Below are 15,173 nucleotides of genomic sequence, written 5' to 3'. Positions count from 1 at the left end.
TCTGATGAGTGTGCAGTAAGGTTCTTTTCATTTACCGCATTGCCTCAATTAATTCTGATTGGTCCACGAATTGTCCCCCTCCACATTTTTAACTTCCAAATCCGTTTGCTTCTACTCCGCCATTTTCCAGATCGTTCTCTTTTCCTTTGTCAGTCGAAGAGGTAGGTTGCACAGAGTTTTATTTACAAATCTATAAACGTTTTCTAATTTAAACGTTTGCCAATCTTTATTGGTACTGTGCCAGTACCGAAGTAGTGTTACTTAGTTTATTCTTACTGTATCGTGTTTTATTGCGGTTCACTGCAATGTTACGTTCTTTTGCTTCTAGATTAAAGTCGCTCCACGTTTCCGCTACTAGTAATTGCAATTTTATCAGCAAAATACCACAACTAATCAACATGTAAGTACCTATTTTTCTGTTATATTGTGTTTTCTGCTTTATTTTCACTGCTTAATAGAAAAATAAGGTTTGAGTTTGAGTATCGATTTAAGAGACAGTGTGCTTGAATCTTGTCCTCCATTTTGTTCTGACAAAACACAACATGGCCGTGCATGAGCCACCTCCCATAAATTATCGATTTTTACCTTGTTCTGCTGTCTCTCCTTGTATTATGTAATTGATTACTTTTATTCAGTTGTTAGTAATAAAATTTTAAGTAGGCTAGGTGATTTTACCTAGGTGAAAAAAAAACAAACACGTGAAAGTCACTACAAAATGGCGTTAAAAATGCACACGCAATTGACTCAGGTTTATGCAAATTATCCAATGTCGACCCCTTTTCTCAGGTCTTACGGTGGTAGACCACAAAACGGCGGTACTAGAAGCTTTAGCTCACGCCCCAACGGCTTCCAAAATGGCAGCAAAGGTGACTTTGGTGGACAGCGTAACGGAGGCTACAACAACCAGCGCAGTTCAAACGGCTGGGGCAACCAGGGCGGCGGATTTGGCGGCGGCAAGTCCTTCGGCGCCGGGGGTCGTATGAACCCCGTGGAATGGGGCAACAAAACGCTACAACCGTTCAAGAAAGACTTCTATCAGGAACACGAAGTTATCGGCTCAAGGTCCGACTTTGAGGTCACCCAATTCCGTTCCACCAAGGAAATCACAATAGAAGGTGACTGTCCCAAGCCTATCCAAAGCTTCCACGAGGCCAATTTTCCCGACTACGTTTTGGACGCTATCGTTGCTCAAGGCTATGAAAATCCAACAGCTATTCAGGCTCAAGGCTGGCCTATTGCAATGAGTGGCCACAACATGGTTGGAATTGCGCAAACTGGATCAGGTGAGAACATTTTGTTGCATTTGTATTATAAATTACTGTTTTACATGGTTAATTAGCACTAGTTCATTTTGACGTCACAATGACGTAATTTGGCAAAACTTCAGCTTGATCAACTGTCAAATTACGTCACATCTAAACAATTGACAATAAAATAGCATGATGAACCAGGTGGATGATATGTTATGATTACTTATGCACCCCATACCTCTAAGAAGACCTGATTTTTGTATTAACAATGTGTTTTTTTAAAATTAATGTTTAAAGTATGGGAAATTAATTTAAAAATCTGTTTCAGGCAAAACACTAGCCTATATCTTGCCAGCAATTGTCCACATCAACAATCAACCACCAATCAGAAGGGGCGACGGTCCAATTGTTCTGGTGTTAGCCCCAACCAGAGAACTGGCTCAGCAAATTCAGCAGGTTGCCAATGATTTTGGCAAATCGTCGCACATTCGCAACTCTTGCGTCTTTGGTGGAGCCCCTAAAGGGCCCCAGGCTAGAGACTTGGAGCGCGGAGTAGAAATTTGCATTGCCACGCCTGGCAGACTGATTGACTTCCTAGAGAGGGGCACCACCAATTTGGAACGGTGCACCTACTTGGTTCTGGATGAGGCTGATAGAATGTTGGACATGGGTTTTGAACCGCAAATTCGCAAGATTCTTGGACAGATCAGACCTGACAGACAAACTCTGATGTGGTCGGCGACGTGGCCCAAAGAGGTGAAGAAATTGGCTGGGGACTTTATGAAGAACTACAAGCAGTTGAATGTTGGCTCCTTGGAACTCTCAGCAAATCACAATATTTTACAAATTGTTGATATTTGCCAGGAACATGAAAAAGAAAATAAGTAAGTTTGTTTGATGGTTTTAAATTAATTTATTGATAACTTTCAACATGATGAGCCATGTGGATGAGAAATTAATGATTACTTCTATGCACCCTTTAATCCTCTAAGAAGAACTGACTGTTACACTTGTCTCAACTAGAGTTAATTCATTCTTGATGTGTACTAATAAGTTTGTAATTTTTTCAGACTGAACAACCTTCTGCAAGAAATTGGAACCAATGGAGAGCCAACATCAAAAATCATCATATTTGTGGAAACAAAGAAAAAGGTAGAAACCATTACCAGAGTTATAAAACGGTATGGCTGGCCTGCCGTAGCCATGCACGGCGACAAAAGCCAACAGGAACGTGACTACGTTCTGAAAGAGTTCAGAAATGGCAAAGCGACAGTGTTGGTCGCCACCGACGTTGCCGCCAGAGGGCTGGGTAAGTTTTATATCCGTTGAATTTGTTGATCGGTCGCTTCGAGATCCTACGTTAAATATTGTGAATTTTGAGATTCAATGAGTACCTTGCATTGGTTGTTTTGTATTGAGACACCAAACCTGACAGGTTTAGTAGCATTTGGGGGATTTTCCAGACTGGTGTGTTGGTGATTTTAGGAAATGCACTGCATTGTTCAGTTAATTAGTTAAATTGGGGTTAGGTAACAGTGCAGTGTTGTAAGTTGTTTTAGATTTTTGCAATAATACTAAAACATAATGTAAATGAAACACAAGAGTTGACGTGACATTGGGCTTTTCTTTATTGTTGTTGAAAGTTTCTCAATTACTTTTTAACGGTAATACTTTATATAAGTCTAGCTTAAACATGTTGGGTATCCTAGTTTGTAGTTTGTGCTTAATGGCTGGGTGATCTTAAACCAGTTTAGTAAGAAAAGGCCTTTAAGTCTCGTTTTATGCTCTCTATTTAATTGATGTTTCAACTTTCCAAGCTATATGGGTTTAGAATCACCCAGTTTTTGACACTGTTATTTAAGAACTTAGTATGTTTTTAATATCATATGCTAATCAGTCTGGGTGTCCTTTTTTGTTTCAGAGGCACAAGCAGGATAGATGTATAGATTTTAGCCTGAGTTTGAGCTAAAAAAAATATATTTAAAAAAAAGGATGCAATATTGTCTTGCAAGTGCCTCTATTAGACCAGTGGAAGATTCTGACAGCGTTACGTATTGGCATTGACACAGTGTTACTCTTTGTCTGGGAGTAACAGTTTTCCTCAAAAAAAGTTGCCAGAAAGAAAGATAAAAAGGCTTGTAAAAGAAGCAAAAACTATTATCTGGAGGAAAAGTTGGTCAGCGCCGTAATACACATAATACTCGTTTGTCTTCCTATGGTCGCGATCTGCTGGAGTGTTTGAGTAGACCTTTTTTGCCCTTGATGGCTTAATTAATGTGAATGGGGTCCACTAAAGCAAATAAGGCAGATTATGCTACTAATTTCGCATTGTTACTCGCGTGAATTGAATCTAGCCAGGGTTCACAAGTACTTGGATTTTCGTTAGACATTCGATCATGGTTAGTATGTCGTTTTAAGTTATTTTGCATGTTTAAAAAAATATGAAGTAAAGCCTCTAACAACGACTTCAATTTTTTTTCTGAAATAGCTTAAAAATGTAATAATGTTGGTTCATTTAATTTTAACAAAGTATAATATTTACTTCACTAAATCCACGTTCACTGTGAAAAAAAAAAATTGATAAACCAGCATTTTATAACACTAATTTACATCTTAACAGGTTTTTGCTGTTCCCAGTAAGTAAACGGTTGATTTTTTTGAACATAAATGAATATTGTATTGCGAACAGCAGGAATCTACATTTAACCATTTGAATGACCTTTTACTTCCTGTTTAGATGTTGATGGAATCAAATATGTAGTCAATTACGACTACCCCAACTCCTCAGAAGATTACATTCACAGAATTGGCAGAACGGGACGGTCAGAGACGACCGGAACTTCCTACGCCTTCTTCACCCCATCCAACTTCAAACAAGCCAGAGATTTAGTGTCTGTTTTGAAAGAGGCAAATCAAGTAAGTTGCTTTGTCTAGTTTGTGTAATTGTCAACATGAAACCCTTTCAAATTGGCATGCCTTTGCTCAGTATCATCAGCAAAGCATGAATGCTATTGGAAGGGAAATTATACTGGGAAATATGCCTTCGGTGTCCACACTTTTACTGTCTGGATCCCATCCTCAAGTTTCCCAACATTTTTTACTTGTCACAATTACTTAACTTGAAAAATTGACAATGTCTGAGACTTTCTGTGTTTGATTTCAGGCTGTTGACCCCAAACTTGAAGAAATCGCCAACCGATCCGGTGGATACGGAGGCGGTGGCAACAGGGGCAGATGGGGAAGCGGCGGCTACGGCGGTGGTGGTTTCAAAGGAAGAGAAAACAATGGAGCACCAAGACAACACATGCGCTTTAACGGTGGTGGGTTCAAAGGCAACGGTTATACCAAAAGTAAGAACTTTTTTTCAAAACCGTTTTCAAGTTTACTAACTTAAACTATTTTCTATTGCAGGTTATTGAACAGTCCACTAATTAATTTTCGGCGTCATTCTCTCCACTACTCCAAAATGTGGATTCCACATGATAATTTAGTTTATTTATAAAATAGCACGTGGTGTCTCCAGTGTGTTTATGAGTGTAGTTGAAGACCTCTTGCACAGCACATTTAATAACATTTGTCATTCTATGTCTGTTATGCTTATAAAGTTTGTATTTATGACTGTGATAGAGGAGTAGAGTTCTTCGTTTAAGTTTAAGGTTTATACAGAAAAAAGTTCAAAAGTTTGATATAAGATTTCTTTTTGTGTATTTCGTTTTTTTTATTACTTCCTTCTTGTTAATTTGATTAAATAAAATGTGTACATAATTATGATAGAATCTTTTTTGTTCAATTACCTACCTCTTTGATAATGCCTTCTAAGTTTGCAGGTCAATAAAGGCAGTTTGCTTGGAAATTTAATTATTATTAATTAGTCTGTGACCTGTGTTGTAGATTAATAAATTCTGGCTTTTTTTTTTACTTCATTTTTATTTAATTAGGAAGTTAAAACATCTTGATAGGATTGTTATTCATAACAGACCCTTAAGTGGAGTGTAATACATAACAAAACAACTATTTTATTACACTACTCCTTGGGTTTGGTTCTCCATGAATCGTTGGGATTCTTCCAGTCATCTTTATCATAATCCCATCTGGAGGCCAACCCCCTAATTGGATTCACCCTCAAATCCAGTAATCGCCGAAACTGAGCGGCCCTATTTTCCTCTTTAAAACTATCTGGCATCAGATCAGCGTAAATCGTAAGCTTGAAATAGTAGTAAAGCCACAAGGGCACACACAAGAGGAAAAGTACTCCTGCAGTGACTGACTTCCACTCGCCCAAATTGGAAACTTTGAACTCGCTGAAAGTCTGGCAGAACGACGCCCTTATTAAAAGTCTTAGAGTGAGAATATGCTGGAGGAGTTTAGAGGGGAGGTTACCGGTATAAAGCTTTCTTGTCCTCGCAAGTCAGTTCGTTCCAGTCCCCCAGTTCTTTAACGCGCAAAGCCTCGATTTCGCAGTTCGTTTCTTTCCATCTAATGGCGGGAAATGGAAAATCCGGTCTGTCCACATAGCACGGTTGACCGTTAAAGCCATATCCTACAATGTCCCTGTTACCGATTAGATGACGTTCATAGTCTGAGATGCCCACCTTAAAACATTACATATTAATTGATTATATGGAAGATAGTTATAAAATGTTACCCTGCTAAATCGTTGAAGGTAATTACACTGTAAAAAGCGTAGAGAAGCTTGTCTAGCTATTGATAAAGCCATACTCTGGTAATGTTTGCTGAAAGTGACAGTGATAACTATAATAAATAAACTACCAGGCAACTGTAACCTGTTACAGAGGTTATTACATCAGTAATTTTATTTAGATGCAACACAATCATTTTTGGCTTGTCCTAATAATTATTAACAATAATAATAAATGCACTATACAAAACACATAAACCCGAAACATCTTTGGTATAAAATGAAATAAAGTCTAATAATCTAAAATAAAGACAACATAGGAACTAACTTGGAAGTTTTGATAACACGAAATAAATGACTAAAAAGTTAAAACTCCATTTTGGCGACGTGAAACAGGCCTTTGCAACTTTTCAGGTGTATGTTGAGCATGGCTTTGGCGACGAAGCCTTTGCCACAAAAATGGCACACGTACGGTTTTTCCCCGGTGTGGCCCCTCATATGAATTACCAGACTGCTCCTCTGTGAAAAACCCTTAGCGCAATAATCGCAAATGTAGGGTTTTTCACCTGTGTGCACCCTCACGTGTTCCACCAAGATTGGTTTTTTGGTAAAGCACTTTCCGCAGTATTGACAACTGCAAAAAAATAAAATAATTTGCACCAGTTGGGATACACAAATGATGACGTCAATATACCTGTAAGGTTTATACCCGGTATGGGTCCTTAGGTGGAACTTTAGCTTCTCCTTACTGCTCAAAGTTTTCCCGCAAACATCACAAATAGCAAAATTCCCGGTGTGTGAGTTCATGTGCAACTTCAGACTATTCCGATGTTGATAAATCTTATGGCAAATCACGCACTGGTACGTGTTAGGGCAATTCATCACTTCTTTATGCATGTTAACCTTATGGGCGTGCAAAAACCTCGAGTACAAAAAGCATTTACCGCAAAATTCGCAATCGAACGGTTTCAAACCGGTGTGGTAGTTTTCGTGTTCCTGGAAATGCTGCAGAATGGTAAACGACTTTTTGCACGAGTCACACCAGTACTTCATCACATCCTGGTGGTTGGTCACGTGTTCGGTGATCTGGTTGATGTCCACTGTGGTGAGATCGCACATCAAGCATTGGAAAAAACCGAGAGGGTTGTGCACTCTCAAGTGAATCACGTGATCGAGGATTTTTTTGGTGGAATGGTTACAGATATCACAGTAGTAGTAGTTGTTGTGGGTTTCCACGTGGTCCCGAAGACTTCCTGGTGATTTAAACTCTTTGGAGCAGATGTCACACGGGTGGGTTTCTCCGAAGAACCTGGAGATCCGTAAACGTTTTCCAGGATGGTCGTCTTTATAATGTTGTTTCACTTCGTTCAGGTTCCACTCCTTGTCATTTTTGCATAACGGACATTTAATGAGTTTGGTGAGATCAAAATGTTCATCAGGAGATACAAGAAGATCGTCTTCAGGATAGTTCACCTCGTTTTGGATTACTTCAAGAGGTTTTTTTTTAGGGCTGCTCTGTTTCCTGGATTTTTTCTTTGGTGCTTCAATTTCTCCAGCTGTTTTACAAACTTTTTTAGTGTACTTTCTTTTAGGTTTTTTCAATACGTCAAACTGACGAACATCGACGATTTTTTTAGGTCTGCCTCGTTTGCGTTTACTGGTTCGATTCATTTTTTGAAGGGTTTGTTTAAAAACGTTCAAATCCTCATCCGGTTGCTCCGTTTTGATTTTCTCCACCGCCAAAAATTCCACTTGGTCAATAAACTGATTATTATTATCTATTGACTCATTTTTTATGACTTCTTTTGGTAAGTTTTCTTTGGTATCGGTTTCGGCGATTTCCACTATTGGAGTGAATAATGCCATAGGGTAAGTCCTGTAAAAGTTAGTAATTTAAAAAATAGTATTTTCCTTAATAAAAAAAATAGTCATATGTCACTAAAGACCATTTTTGTTTCCTGTGACTTTCCATACATAATTATAAATCCTGTTATTTAGGTGATTTGTTTCAAGCTAATTTCGACCATAATGACTTTTGCGAGTGTGGATGATCCGATAAAACCCACTAACATACAGAGTGTCCCACAATTTATAAAATCTTTGGAATTTAAAAGTGAAACAAACCGAGTACAGTCCTGCTTCTACTATTGTTATCCGGAAAACGCGATATTGATTTTTCCATTATTTTTCCATTGCCTGGTTTTGATTACTTCCCTTAAAGGGCGCAAGCGCTGCGTTATCAAGTCACGAGTCCGCAAGACATAGAAAAATCGCAATGACAACCAATTTTCTAACAAAAAAAAAATAAAAATAAATAAATGTTTTACTCTACACTTACTTTAGCTCCTCCATTTGGAAAGGTTTTAATTCATTTACAACCCATCTAGGTCATTGAGCTTGACATGTGTCGGCAAATCGGCCTGTAAAGTGCGAAGCCTTGATTAACACAACACTCTGTATTTCGCCATCTTGGAACAGTGTTGCCAGTTTACAATATTCGGCTCGGACTGAACGGATCAAAATTTTTGCTTATAACAAACTTTGAAATAAAAATAAATCAGCAAGTATAATAAAGTGTATGGAATTTACATTATCAGATCAATAATGTTTTAAGTAAGCGTTAAGTGGTTGCCAGATTGGATTTAAGCATTTTTTGTCTTTGGGCAAGCAACCATTGAAAAGATGTGGCAACGTTGCTTTAAAGCGCATTACAAACACACACGTCAGCGGGAACGAAAGCGAAGCGGTTTGTTTGATAAAAGTGGTTTACAGGGGCGTACTAAAAGCACATTTCAAATGATTGCTTCCAACTATTGCATTAAAAATTTATTTAATTTAAGTAATGTAGTAGACTAAATAAGTGTCATTTGTCAACTTAATTTGACATATCTGTCGAATGACGTCACATCAGTTTCGGCCATTAGTTACTACACACTGACACATGTCACTTTAGGTTTATCGCAAACATTTTTGGGTTTGTTTGTATACGTATATCTTATCAATTTGTTTATTAATGACCGTATAAACAATTTAATAATGCACAAATTTATTATAGGATGTTTTTGTTTGCCCGGCCAGTAAATTACCATCCAATTAGGAAGTAAGTGTGAAGAACGCAACTTATCGCTATAAAGTGCAGGATGAATCGGAAAAACATTACTTAAAATCGAACTGCGCGCTCAAAAATGAATAAAACCGTAAGTAGTCTAATTAATTTAATTATTTTGTATTTTTGATAATTGTTAATTTCTAGATTGCAGTTTTGTTGGTTATTTTTGTGCTAGTACAGCTGTATTCCTGTCCTACAGACTCGTTATCAACCAGTCCACACAATGCGAAGATTTCTAAAATACATAAAAGGGCCATATCATTTTTAGGACGTAGGAAGTATGTGCCTTTACCTATAATTTATGGATGACTATTAAAAGTGTAACTTTTATAATAAATTAGTTTTGTCAACTACAATTTCTAGCAGTAAAATTACTAAACTGGTGGCAATTCCAGCAATGAAAAACCTAACAATAAACCTAATTTCCACAGTGCCAATACCGCTAAAGTGACTAATATTGCCTTCACAGGACAGTTTCCTATTGAACAAACGCAGGAATATTCTTCGTTGAAGTCCGTGTTCAAACATTCTTCTTGTTCTACAATTTTTTCCAAACTATATTACAAGTGAACTTGCAGGGAAACATGAAAATACCCAATTTTGAAGTGTTCTAAGTAGGAGGAATTTCTACGAACTCCCAGATACACTAGTTTATCCACTCTAAAAATGGTTTTAACGTAACGAATAGAGCACTTTTCGTCTTGAGTAAACTTTCTGTTGATCACGTAATGAGCTGAAAAACGAATTACTACTATTAATACACTTTTATTAAAGCTGAATTACCTGCAGACACTTGAGACTGAAAAGCGTACAACCCTTGCTGCATTCTGTCCACTCCTTGGTCCAGTGACAGGAAGAACTGATCTTCACCATACTTGGTGATTTTCTCCTTCAGGATCTTTTGGCGCCAATATTCGTCGGTTCGATCATTCGATCTCTGAAATTATTCACAGTACAACAAAAACGTTGCAAATGCCGCACTCACCATAAAATAAAACTTGTTATAGTTTACATTGTGAACACCAAGCTCAAAGTTGTTTCTGTACAAGTCGGAGAAGGTTTTGGGATGATCAGAAATGCCTTGCAGGAACACGATTATACTGGCCGAGTAGGCGTTAAAAAGCACCAGGAAACTCAGATAGGTAATAGCCAAAGATAATCGACCCGAATAGGTGGTGAAATGTAGATCCCAAGACTTTTGCAGCAATGCTGATAGGAAAATCATCAGCACATCCACGAAAGTGCCATTATTTCTACTCAATTATATTTTTAATCAATATTTTTGGTGTGGTGAAATTATATAACCTTTCTCCGGAAAATCTTCTCTCCTGCGTTAACACAGCAAAGAGTAACGCTACACCTACCATTACAATACCTCCAATACAATACCAGGACAGCAGATCAAAAGGTAATAAGTACATATTACGTACTAGAGAAATTGGGGGTGCCCTATACACAAAACGAATGGTATCTGGGGTGGTAGGTCCGAAAAACCTTAAAAAGTGCAAACGGTGTCTGTCAGGCCATCCTGAGACACCTTTAAGAAGCATTTTAATGACATTTAACTTAATGAAACATTAAAGTTCACCAGCTACGTCAGCTTTGCCTCTCTGCACATCACCCATCATACTGTCCTTCAGAAACAGGTCGTTTTCGTCATGTGACAACCCAAAATTTGAGTAAAAACTGGTGACGTACGTCCCATTCAAGTAGTCCACCACCGCCTCTAATATCATATAATTTGCTTTGAGTATGTTGTCTTTCTCTACTTGCCTATAAATAAGCAAAAGTCTAGAAAATATGCACACGTAACTCCCATTATATTTGCACATTACCGAAAATCAGTTAAATGCAGTAAACTCTCATTACTGCTATAATAATATGCCACTCTTAAAGGTGCTCCATTAAGTTCCAAACGGTCACCAGGCAAAGTCAACTTAGTGTACTTTTCAAACCCTTTCCCAGACGACCAAACCCCTAAATTTCTAGTAGAGTAATTAAAAAAAGCACTAAGAATAAATTTATAGTCTTCCTGCATTAAAACCACGTAAAAATGGCTGCTAACAGGAACATACTCTGGTAGAACCGCGTTATTATGAAAGAGAATCCAATAGTTGGATTCCGTAAGTATGTGCAGGTTCAACCCCTAGAAATTTTGCACTAAAAACACTTTTCTAACTCAAACATTACTAACAAACAGAATGTAACAAATCAGGGTAGTTGGAGCATTTGGAATCCAGTAGTACCACTAAATTGTGACCCTCCTGAAACTGCTCCAAGTCTTGGGGTGTGTTCACAAACGCTAGAAAGTGTTTTTGTGCTACAGTTTTTACAAAATGACGGTCAAAACCTGCAATAACTGGTAAAACTTTAGCTGTGTCAGAAAGTGTAAAGAGAGTACCTGATTTGCATGCAATTAGGATTTTTGAGGAAGGAACTGTAACTTGGTTCAACAAGTCTAGCAGAAAGTGCGTTTTCAAACTTAGAGTTAAAACACTCACACCGAGTAAAATTATGTAGAGCTTCATTTTGTATTGAAATCCTTACACTAAATTGATATTTTAAAACATTGCTTGTAATGATGATGATAGTTATTGCGACAAAGATAAAGGATAATTGTACTCATGTGTCAAAAGCTTTCTAATGGACAGGACTTAATGGGTTTTTTTTGGACACTTAAAACTAGGTCTGGACAGTACGGTGATTTGTATAGCTGTTATTGTAATCTTGCATAACGTTCATAATTGTTTAGAGGGGATTTTATCTAGATTCTTGAACTTTTCAAGGCAAAAACCAGAGCAGTATTAATTATAATTTTCAGTTTTTACATTACAGTTGACAGTTTGTAAGGTCCCACCAATTATTGTCCTCACGTGACTAAACGTCAGTTATGCCCAGTAATTCTGAAACGATTCTGTGTTATTTATTAGCCATGTTAAATGGTAACTCCACCAAGTGTCCAGAAGAATACTAAACGTAGAATTATGCATAGGAAATAACCTTTTTAAATAAAAGTGATAAAACGCAGTTTTAGTTTTCACTCTGTATGTTTTTAAATGCTGTATTTTTCCTGCAAAGTGATCAGGAAAATACAAATAAAATGTCATAGTTGACAAGTAAACGAATGTTACATTTGTCAAGTAAAGTGTTGTATTCATAACTATTTATATTGTTTGTTTATTTCAAGGTTCTCTCTACGTTCAAAATGACCAAAATTACAACATTAAGCAAATACAGGGTGATACGACTCTTAGAGTTTTCATTCACGACTTTTCTTGGAATAAACGAATCTAAAACACAAGAAACTTTGTCGGCTAGCCGCCATATTTGTCAAATGACGTCATTCTGGAAATGATCTCTCTGGCCGCATTCGTTTTCAAGCTTCATGGAGCGAGCAGAACGTTTTTGACGTCACAATGACGTAATTTGACAATTGGTCAAATTATGGTTTTCCCAAATTACGTCATCGTAACCTCAAAAAAGCTCTGCTCGCTCCATGAAGCGCAAAACCGAATGCGGCATCTAATAGAAATTCGAAGAACCACTTAATAAATGATTAAACTCTGACGTGGAGGTAAAGCATTATCATGAATTGCATAAGAGCCAGATTGAACCAGAATTGAATAATAGCACGTGTTTCTGTGTCACGTGATAATCTATATTGCTTTTTAGTTTTTTCTCACTACAACTCTGTATCTTTCAACATTCCTTACACGCACAGAGACAACCCAAAAGAACATAAACAGCATCTTATCAGTGTTTCGCCTGATAAAGTGCAGTGTACACCACTTGGTTGGGTCGCGGAGACGTTATGTCGAGCGTGGTTCTCATCGTTTCCATTCCGACCGAAGACCACGAAAAATGCCTCCTGAAGAAGGGGAAAAAGAAGAAGGTGGTGATCGAGGAGAAACCGGAAATTCTAGGTTCTAGAAGCGACCAGCACACTCTAGATTTCGAGAATGATTTCGGTTTTATCGGTAGCAAGGAGTTTGTTTTCCCTAATAGGGCTAAAAAAGAGGAGCACTCCATGGAACACGTAATGAGCACCGAATCAATTTGTCTATTAGGGAAATATAAAGGTGTGCTTTAGATGGTCAAGTCTACGATTAAGGAGCTGGAAATTGCGGATGTCACTTGGACCAAAACAGACGACGGTAATCACTATCAAATAATGTTCCCCATAGAGTGTGGAGAAAAGTGTGAGGAAGTCCTGGACGTTCTAAAAGAGCAAGGAATAGGTAACAAGCTAAATTCGAAAATCAGTGTAATGCCATGCACCATACACTATCATGGACATGAAGTGAATGAAAATGAAGAGTTTATTGAAGATGAAAAGTACAAATACAAGACACTAACTGAAACGGAACTTAATAGTATATTTTTTGCAGAAAAAACAGTGGTTGGAACCTGTTTGTGTCATCAGTTAGGTCACGTCTAACAGTAGCCCAGGTGGTAGAAAATGTAAAGGTTAAAGCAGCCATGACCTTTGACTTTATGATGTGCCTCTTAATTTCCACGTAAAACACTTTTACAATTACAAAATCCAATGTATACAAAAAACATGAAATTGTAGGATATTATGCGCCTTGGGACTGGTCGAAAACAACAGCATTTACATGCTAAGCAGTATGTTAATATCCCCGATGATGGTATAGTCTAGATGTTTTGCTTATGCCTTCCAAGTTGATTTTAAGTACAGTTGAGGTTTGAATGTGACAGATCAGGTGGTGAAAATATCACAATCTGAACGAATCTAAGCTGTTCTTAAACTCAACTTAGCCAATGTTGGGGAAAGGGACATTATAATTTGCCAGACTTGCATATTTTACTTTTAGGGTCCGGTAATGGCCGGAACTTTCGGTTCAATAATCCGGGATAAGCACCTGCAGAAAACGGGCGTACAAAACGAACTCATCGGATTAGGGATCGCCACTCTTGTAGGTTTTTGCTATGGTTCCATTATATGCATTTTAACCGATAAGTATGGAACCAACGACTGGCCTACCTATGAAATGTATTCCAGGTGAATAACATAATATACTGATTCAGTCACATTCATTAGTATATTAAATGTTAAAGAGGAGAGCTACGATCTTTATGGGTTGGAGCCATTATAGCTTTACTATCAGGGGCTGCTGTAGCTTTGGGAATTTTGAGTGACAACATTGCTTCGTTAGTTGGAGTTGCCATTTCCACTTCCTTAATGCCTCCAGCTGTCAATGCTGTACGTCAATCCTCTCTTAGCCGCTTTTAACTAATCCCTCTCTGCTTAACAGGGGCTGCTATGGTCTTTAGGTTTTGTCTACTACCTCAAAAACGACGAAACCACCAGGTATACCTCTCTAACTCACACAGACTACTTCTCCAAAAACAGTGCGGTGGAACTGACCAGTCTGGGAGCAATCAGTCTTTGCCTCACCTTTGTTAACATCGTCTGCATATACGTTGCAGCGATTTTGGTATTCTGGGTATGTATTTATCACCAGCAAAGTCAAGAGGAATGACAATAATTTTTCAGATCAAAGAAGTGGCACCCAACACAACTAGAGATCAATTCCGGAAACAATTCTGGAAGCACGACATTAAAGTGACTAGAAACTACAACAAAACGATTCAAGTGGGCGAATGCACCGATATGAGACAGAACATACTGGAACAGATGGCCGCCATAAAAAAGATCAAAAACATGAACCATTTTTCTACAGATTTATCCAAAGGAAACGTCAAGTTGAACATCAAACGACCGGAATACACGTGGTCACCCTGTTTCGGTAATTTAGTTCAAATCGCTGACAGCAACCCGGTGCCAGAAACTGCTAGAGGGGAACACAGGAGGTTGTCTCAGATATTTTCGCCGTTATTAGGGAAAGTAACGGGAGAGGCGAGTGCTGAACGTTTAAGCGAAAAAACACCTTTACTAAAAGTTGATGTAACACACAAAACACCCGCAAATACGTTTCTCCTATCCTCTGGAAAAAAAATAACAGTGACCCCATGTGATACTCCTTAAAATAATGTCCCAACAAATTTTAATACATCTTTTTCTATCACTTTTAATGGTGTTAATTATTTATTAGCCATGTTAACAGATAACTCCACCAAGTGTCAAGAAGAACAGTAAACTTAAAAGTTGTTTGTGGGAAAATGTCTTAAATGAAAGTGGTAACGCGTATTT

The 15,173-nt window shown here is 37.9% G+C and overlaps 5 protein-coding genes and 1 long non-coding RNA gene across 6 annotated transcripts; 3 read left to right on the top strand and 3 right to left on the bottom strand.

Moving 5' to 3' along the window:
* The first annotated feature begins 98 nt into the window (after window positions 1-98).
* On the top strand, window positions 99-5,018 carry LOC145734920 (ATP-dependent RNA helicase p62-like). Its single transcript, XM_081988587.1, has 8 exons — window positions 99-161; window positions 329-400; window positions 787-1,283; window positions 1,579-2,134; window positions 2,321-2,559; window positions 3,988-4,166; window positions 4,414-4,600; window positions 4,662-5,018. Coding segments are annotated over exons 2-8 (1,668 nt in total). The 5' UTR covers window positions 99-161; window positions 329-398; the 3' UTR covers window positions 4,670-5,018.
* Window positions 5,019-5,157: 139 nt separating this feature from the next.
* LOC145734939 (cytochrome c oxidase subunit 4 isoform 1, mitochondrial-like) lies at window positions 5,158-6,109 on the bottom strand. The gene is made up of 3 exons (XM_081988619.1): window positions 5,896-6,109; window positions 5,631-5,842; window positions 5,158-5,575 (listed from the first exon to the last, which is right to left on the bottom strand). The coding sequence occupies exons 1-3, from the start codon at window positions 5,965-5,967 to the stop codon at window positions 5,275-5,277; spliced, it is 585 nt and encodes a 194-aa protein (XP_081844745.1). The 5' UTR covers window positions 5,968-6,109; the 3' UTR covers window positions 5,158-5,274.
* Window positions 6,046-8,386, bottom strand: LOC145734926 (uncharacterized). Its single transcript, XM_081988601.1, has 3 exons — window positions 8,228-8,386; window positions 6,584-7,765; window positions 6,046-6,523 (listed from the first exon to the last, which is right to left on the bottom strand). The coding sequence occupies exons 1-3, from the start codon at window positions 8,239-8,241 to the stop codon at window positions 6,256-6,258; spliced, it is 1,464 nt and encodes a 487-aa protein (XP_081844727.1). The 5' UTR covers window positions 8,242-8,386; the 3' UTR covers window positions 6,046-6,255.
* Window positions 8,387-8,457: 71 nt separating this feature from the next.
* LOC145734943 (uncharacterized) lies at window positions 8,458-9,354 on the top strand. The gene is made up of 2 exons (XR_014179556.1): window positions 8,458-9,086; window positions 9,143-9,354. It is a non-coding gene; the product is annotated as an uncharacterized LOC145734943 (long non-coding RNA).
* Window positions 9,158-11,719, bottom strand: LOC145734927 (ionotropic receptor 75a-like). Its single transcript, XM_081988602.1, has 7 exons — window positions 10,834-11,719; window positions 10,587-10,771; window positions 10,304-10,535; window positions 9,984-10,251; window positions 9,782-9,935; window positions 9,593-9,731; window positions 9,158-9,536 (listed from the first exon to the last, which is right to left on the bottom strand). Exons 1-7 carry the CDS (start codon window positions 11,034-11,036, stop codon window positions 9,326-9,328), a joined length of 1,392 nt encoding a protein of 463 aa, XP_081844728.1. The 5' UTR covers window positions 11,037-11,719; the 3' UTR covers window positions 9,158-9,325.
* Window positions 11,720-12,724: 1,005 nt separating this feature from the next.
* On the top strand, window positions 12,725-15,055 carry LOC145734918 (uncharacterized). The gene is made up of 8 exons (XM_081988586.1): window positions 12,725-13,034; window positions 13,089-13,333; window positions 13,387-13,515; window positions 13,572-13,647; window positions 13,834-14,021; window positions 14,078-14,222; window positions 14,275-14,466; window positions 14,517-15,055. Exons 1-8 carry the CDS (start codon window positions 12,810-12,812, stop codon window positions 15,006-15,008), a joined length of 1,692 nt encoding a protein of 563 aa, XP_081844712.1. The 5' UTR covers window positions 12,725-12,809; the 3' UTR covers window positions 15,009-15,055.
* Window positions 15,056-15,173: the final 118 nt, after the last annotated feature.

The sequence above is a fragment of the Ips typographus genome, linkage group LG10 (genome assembly GCF_016097725.1).
Source record: "Ips typographus isolate SLU linkage group LG10, UJ_Ityp_2.0, whole genome shotgun sequence".
Lineage (NCBI taxonomy): Eukaryota > Metazoa > Arthropoda > Insecta > Coleoptera > Curculionidae > Ips > Ips typographus.
The sequence above is the reverse complement of the archived record's forward strand: the minus strand, read 5'-3'. Positions and strand labels throughout refer to the sequence as shown.

Bases quoted from the DNA above. Each gene is read 5' to 3' on its own strand.
- LOC145734920 (XM_081988587.1), top strand. The intron at 2,135-2,320 runs GTAAGTTTGTTT...TAATTTTTTCAG, and splicing joins GAACATGAAAAAGAAAATAA to ACTGAACAACCTTCTGCAAG. The intron at 2,560-3,987 runs GTAAGTTTTATA...CTTCCTGTTTAG, and splicing joins CGTTGCCGCCAGAGGGCTGG to ATGTTGATGGAATCAAATAT.
- LOC145734939 (XM_081988619.1), bottom strand. From the start codon at position 5,967: ATGGCTTTATCAATAGCTAGACAAGCTTCTCTACGCTTTTTACAGTGT. The intron at 5,843-5,895 runs GTAACATTTTAT...TAATGTTTTAAG, and splicing joins ACCTTCAACGATTTAGCAGG to GTGGGCATCTCAGACTATGA. The intron at 5,576-5,630 runs GTAACCTCCCCT...ACTTTTAATAAG, and splicing joins GACAAGAAAGCTTTATACCG to GGCGTCGTTCTGCCAGACTT.
- LOC145734926 (XM_081988601.1), bottom strand. The intron at 6,524-6,583 runs GTATATTGACGT...ATTTTTTTGCAG, and splicing joins ACCGGGTATAAACCTTACAG to TTGTCAATACTGCGGAAAGT.
- LOC145734927 (XM_081988602.1), bottom strand. From the start codon at position 11,036: ATGCAGGAAGACTATAAATTTATTCTTAGTGCTTTTTTTAATTACTCT. The intron at 10,252-10,303 runs GTTATATAATTT...ATAATTGAGTAG, and splicing joins AGAAGATTTTCCGGAGAAAG to AAATAATGGCACTTTCGTGG. The intron at 9,936-9,983 runs GTGAGTGCGGCA...GAATAATTTCAG, and splicing joins ATAACAAGTTTTATTTTATG to AGATCGAATGATCGAACCGA.
- LOC145734918 (XM_081988586.1), top strand. From the start codon at position 12,810: ATGTCGAGCGTGGTTCTCATCGTTTCCATTCCGACCGAAGACCACGAA. The intron at 13,035-13,088 runs GTAATGAGCACC...GGTGTGCTTTAG, and splicing joins AGGAGCACTCCATGGAACAC to ATGGTCAAGTCTACGATTAA. The intron at 13,648-13,833 runs GTATAGTCTAGA...TTTTACTTTTAG, and splicing joins TGTTAATATCCCCGATGATG to GGTCCGGTAATGGCCGGAAC.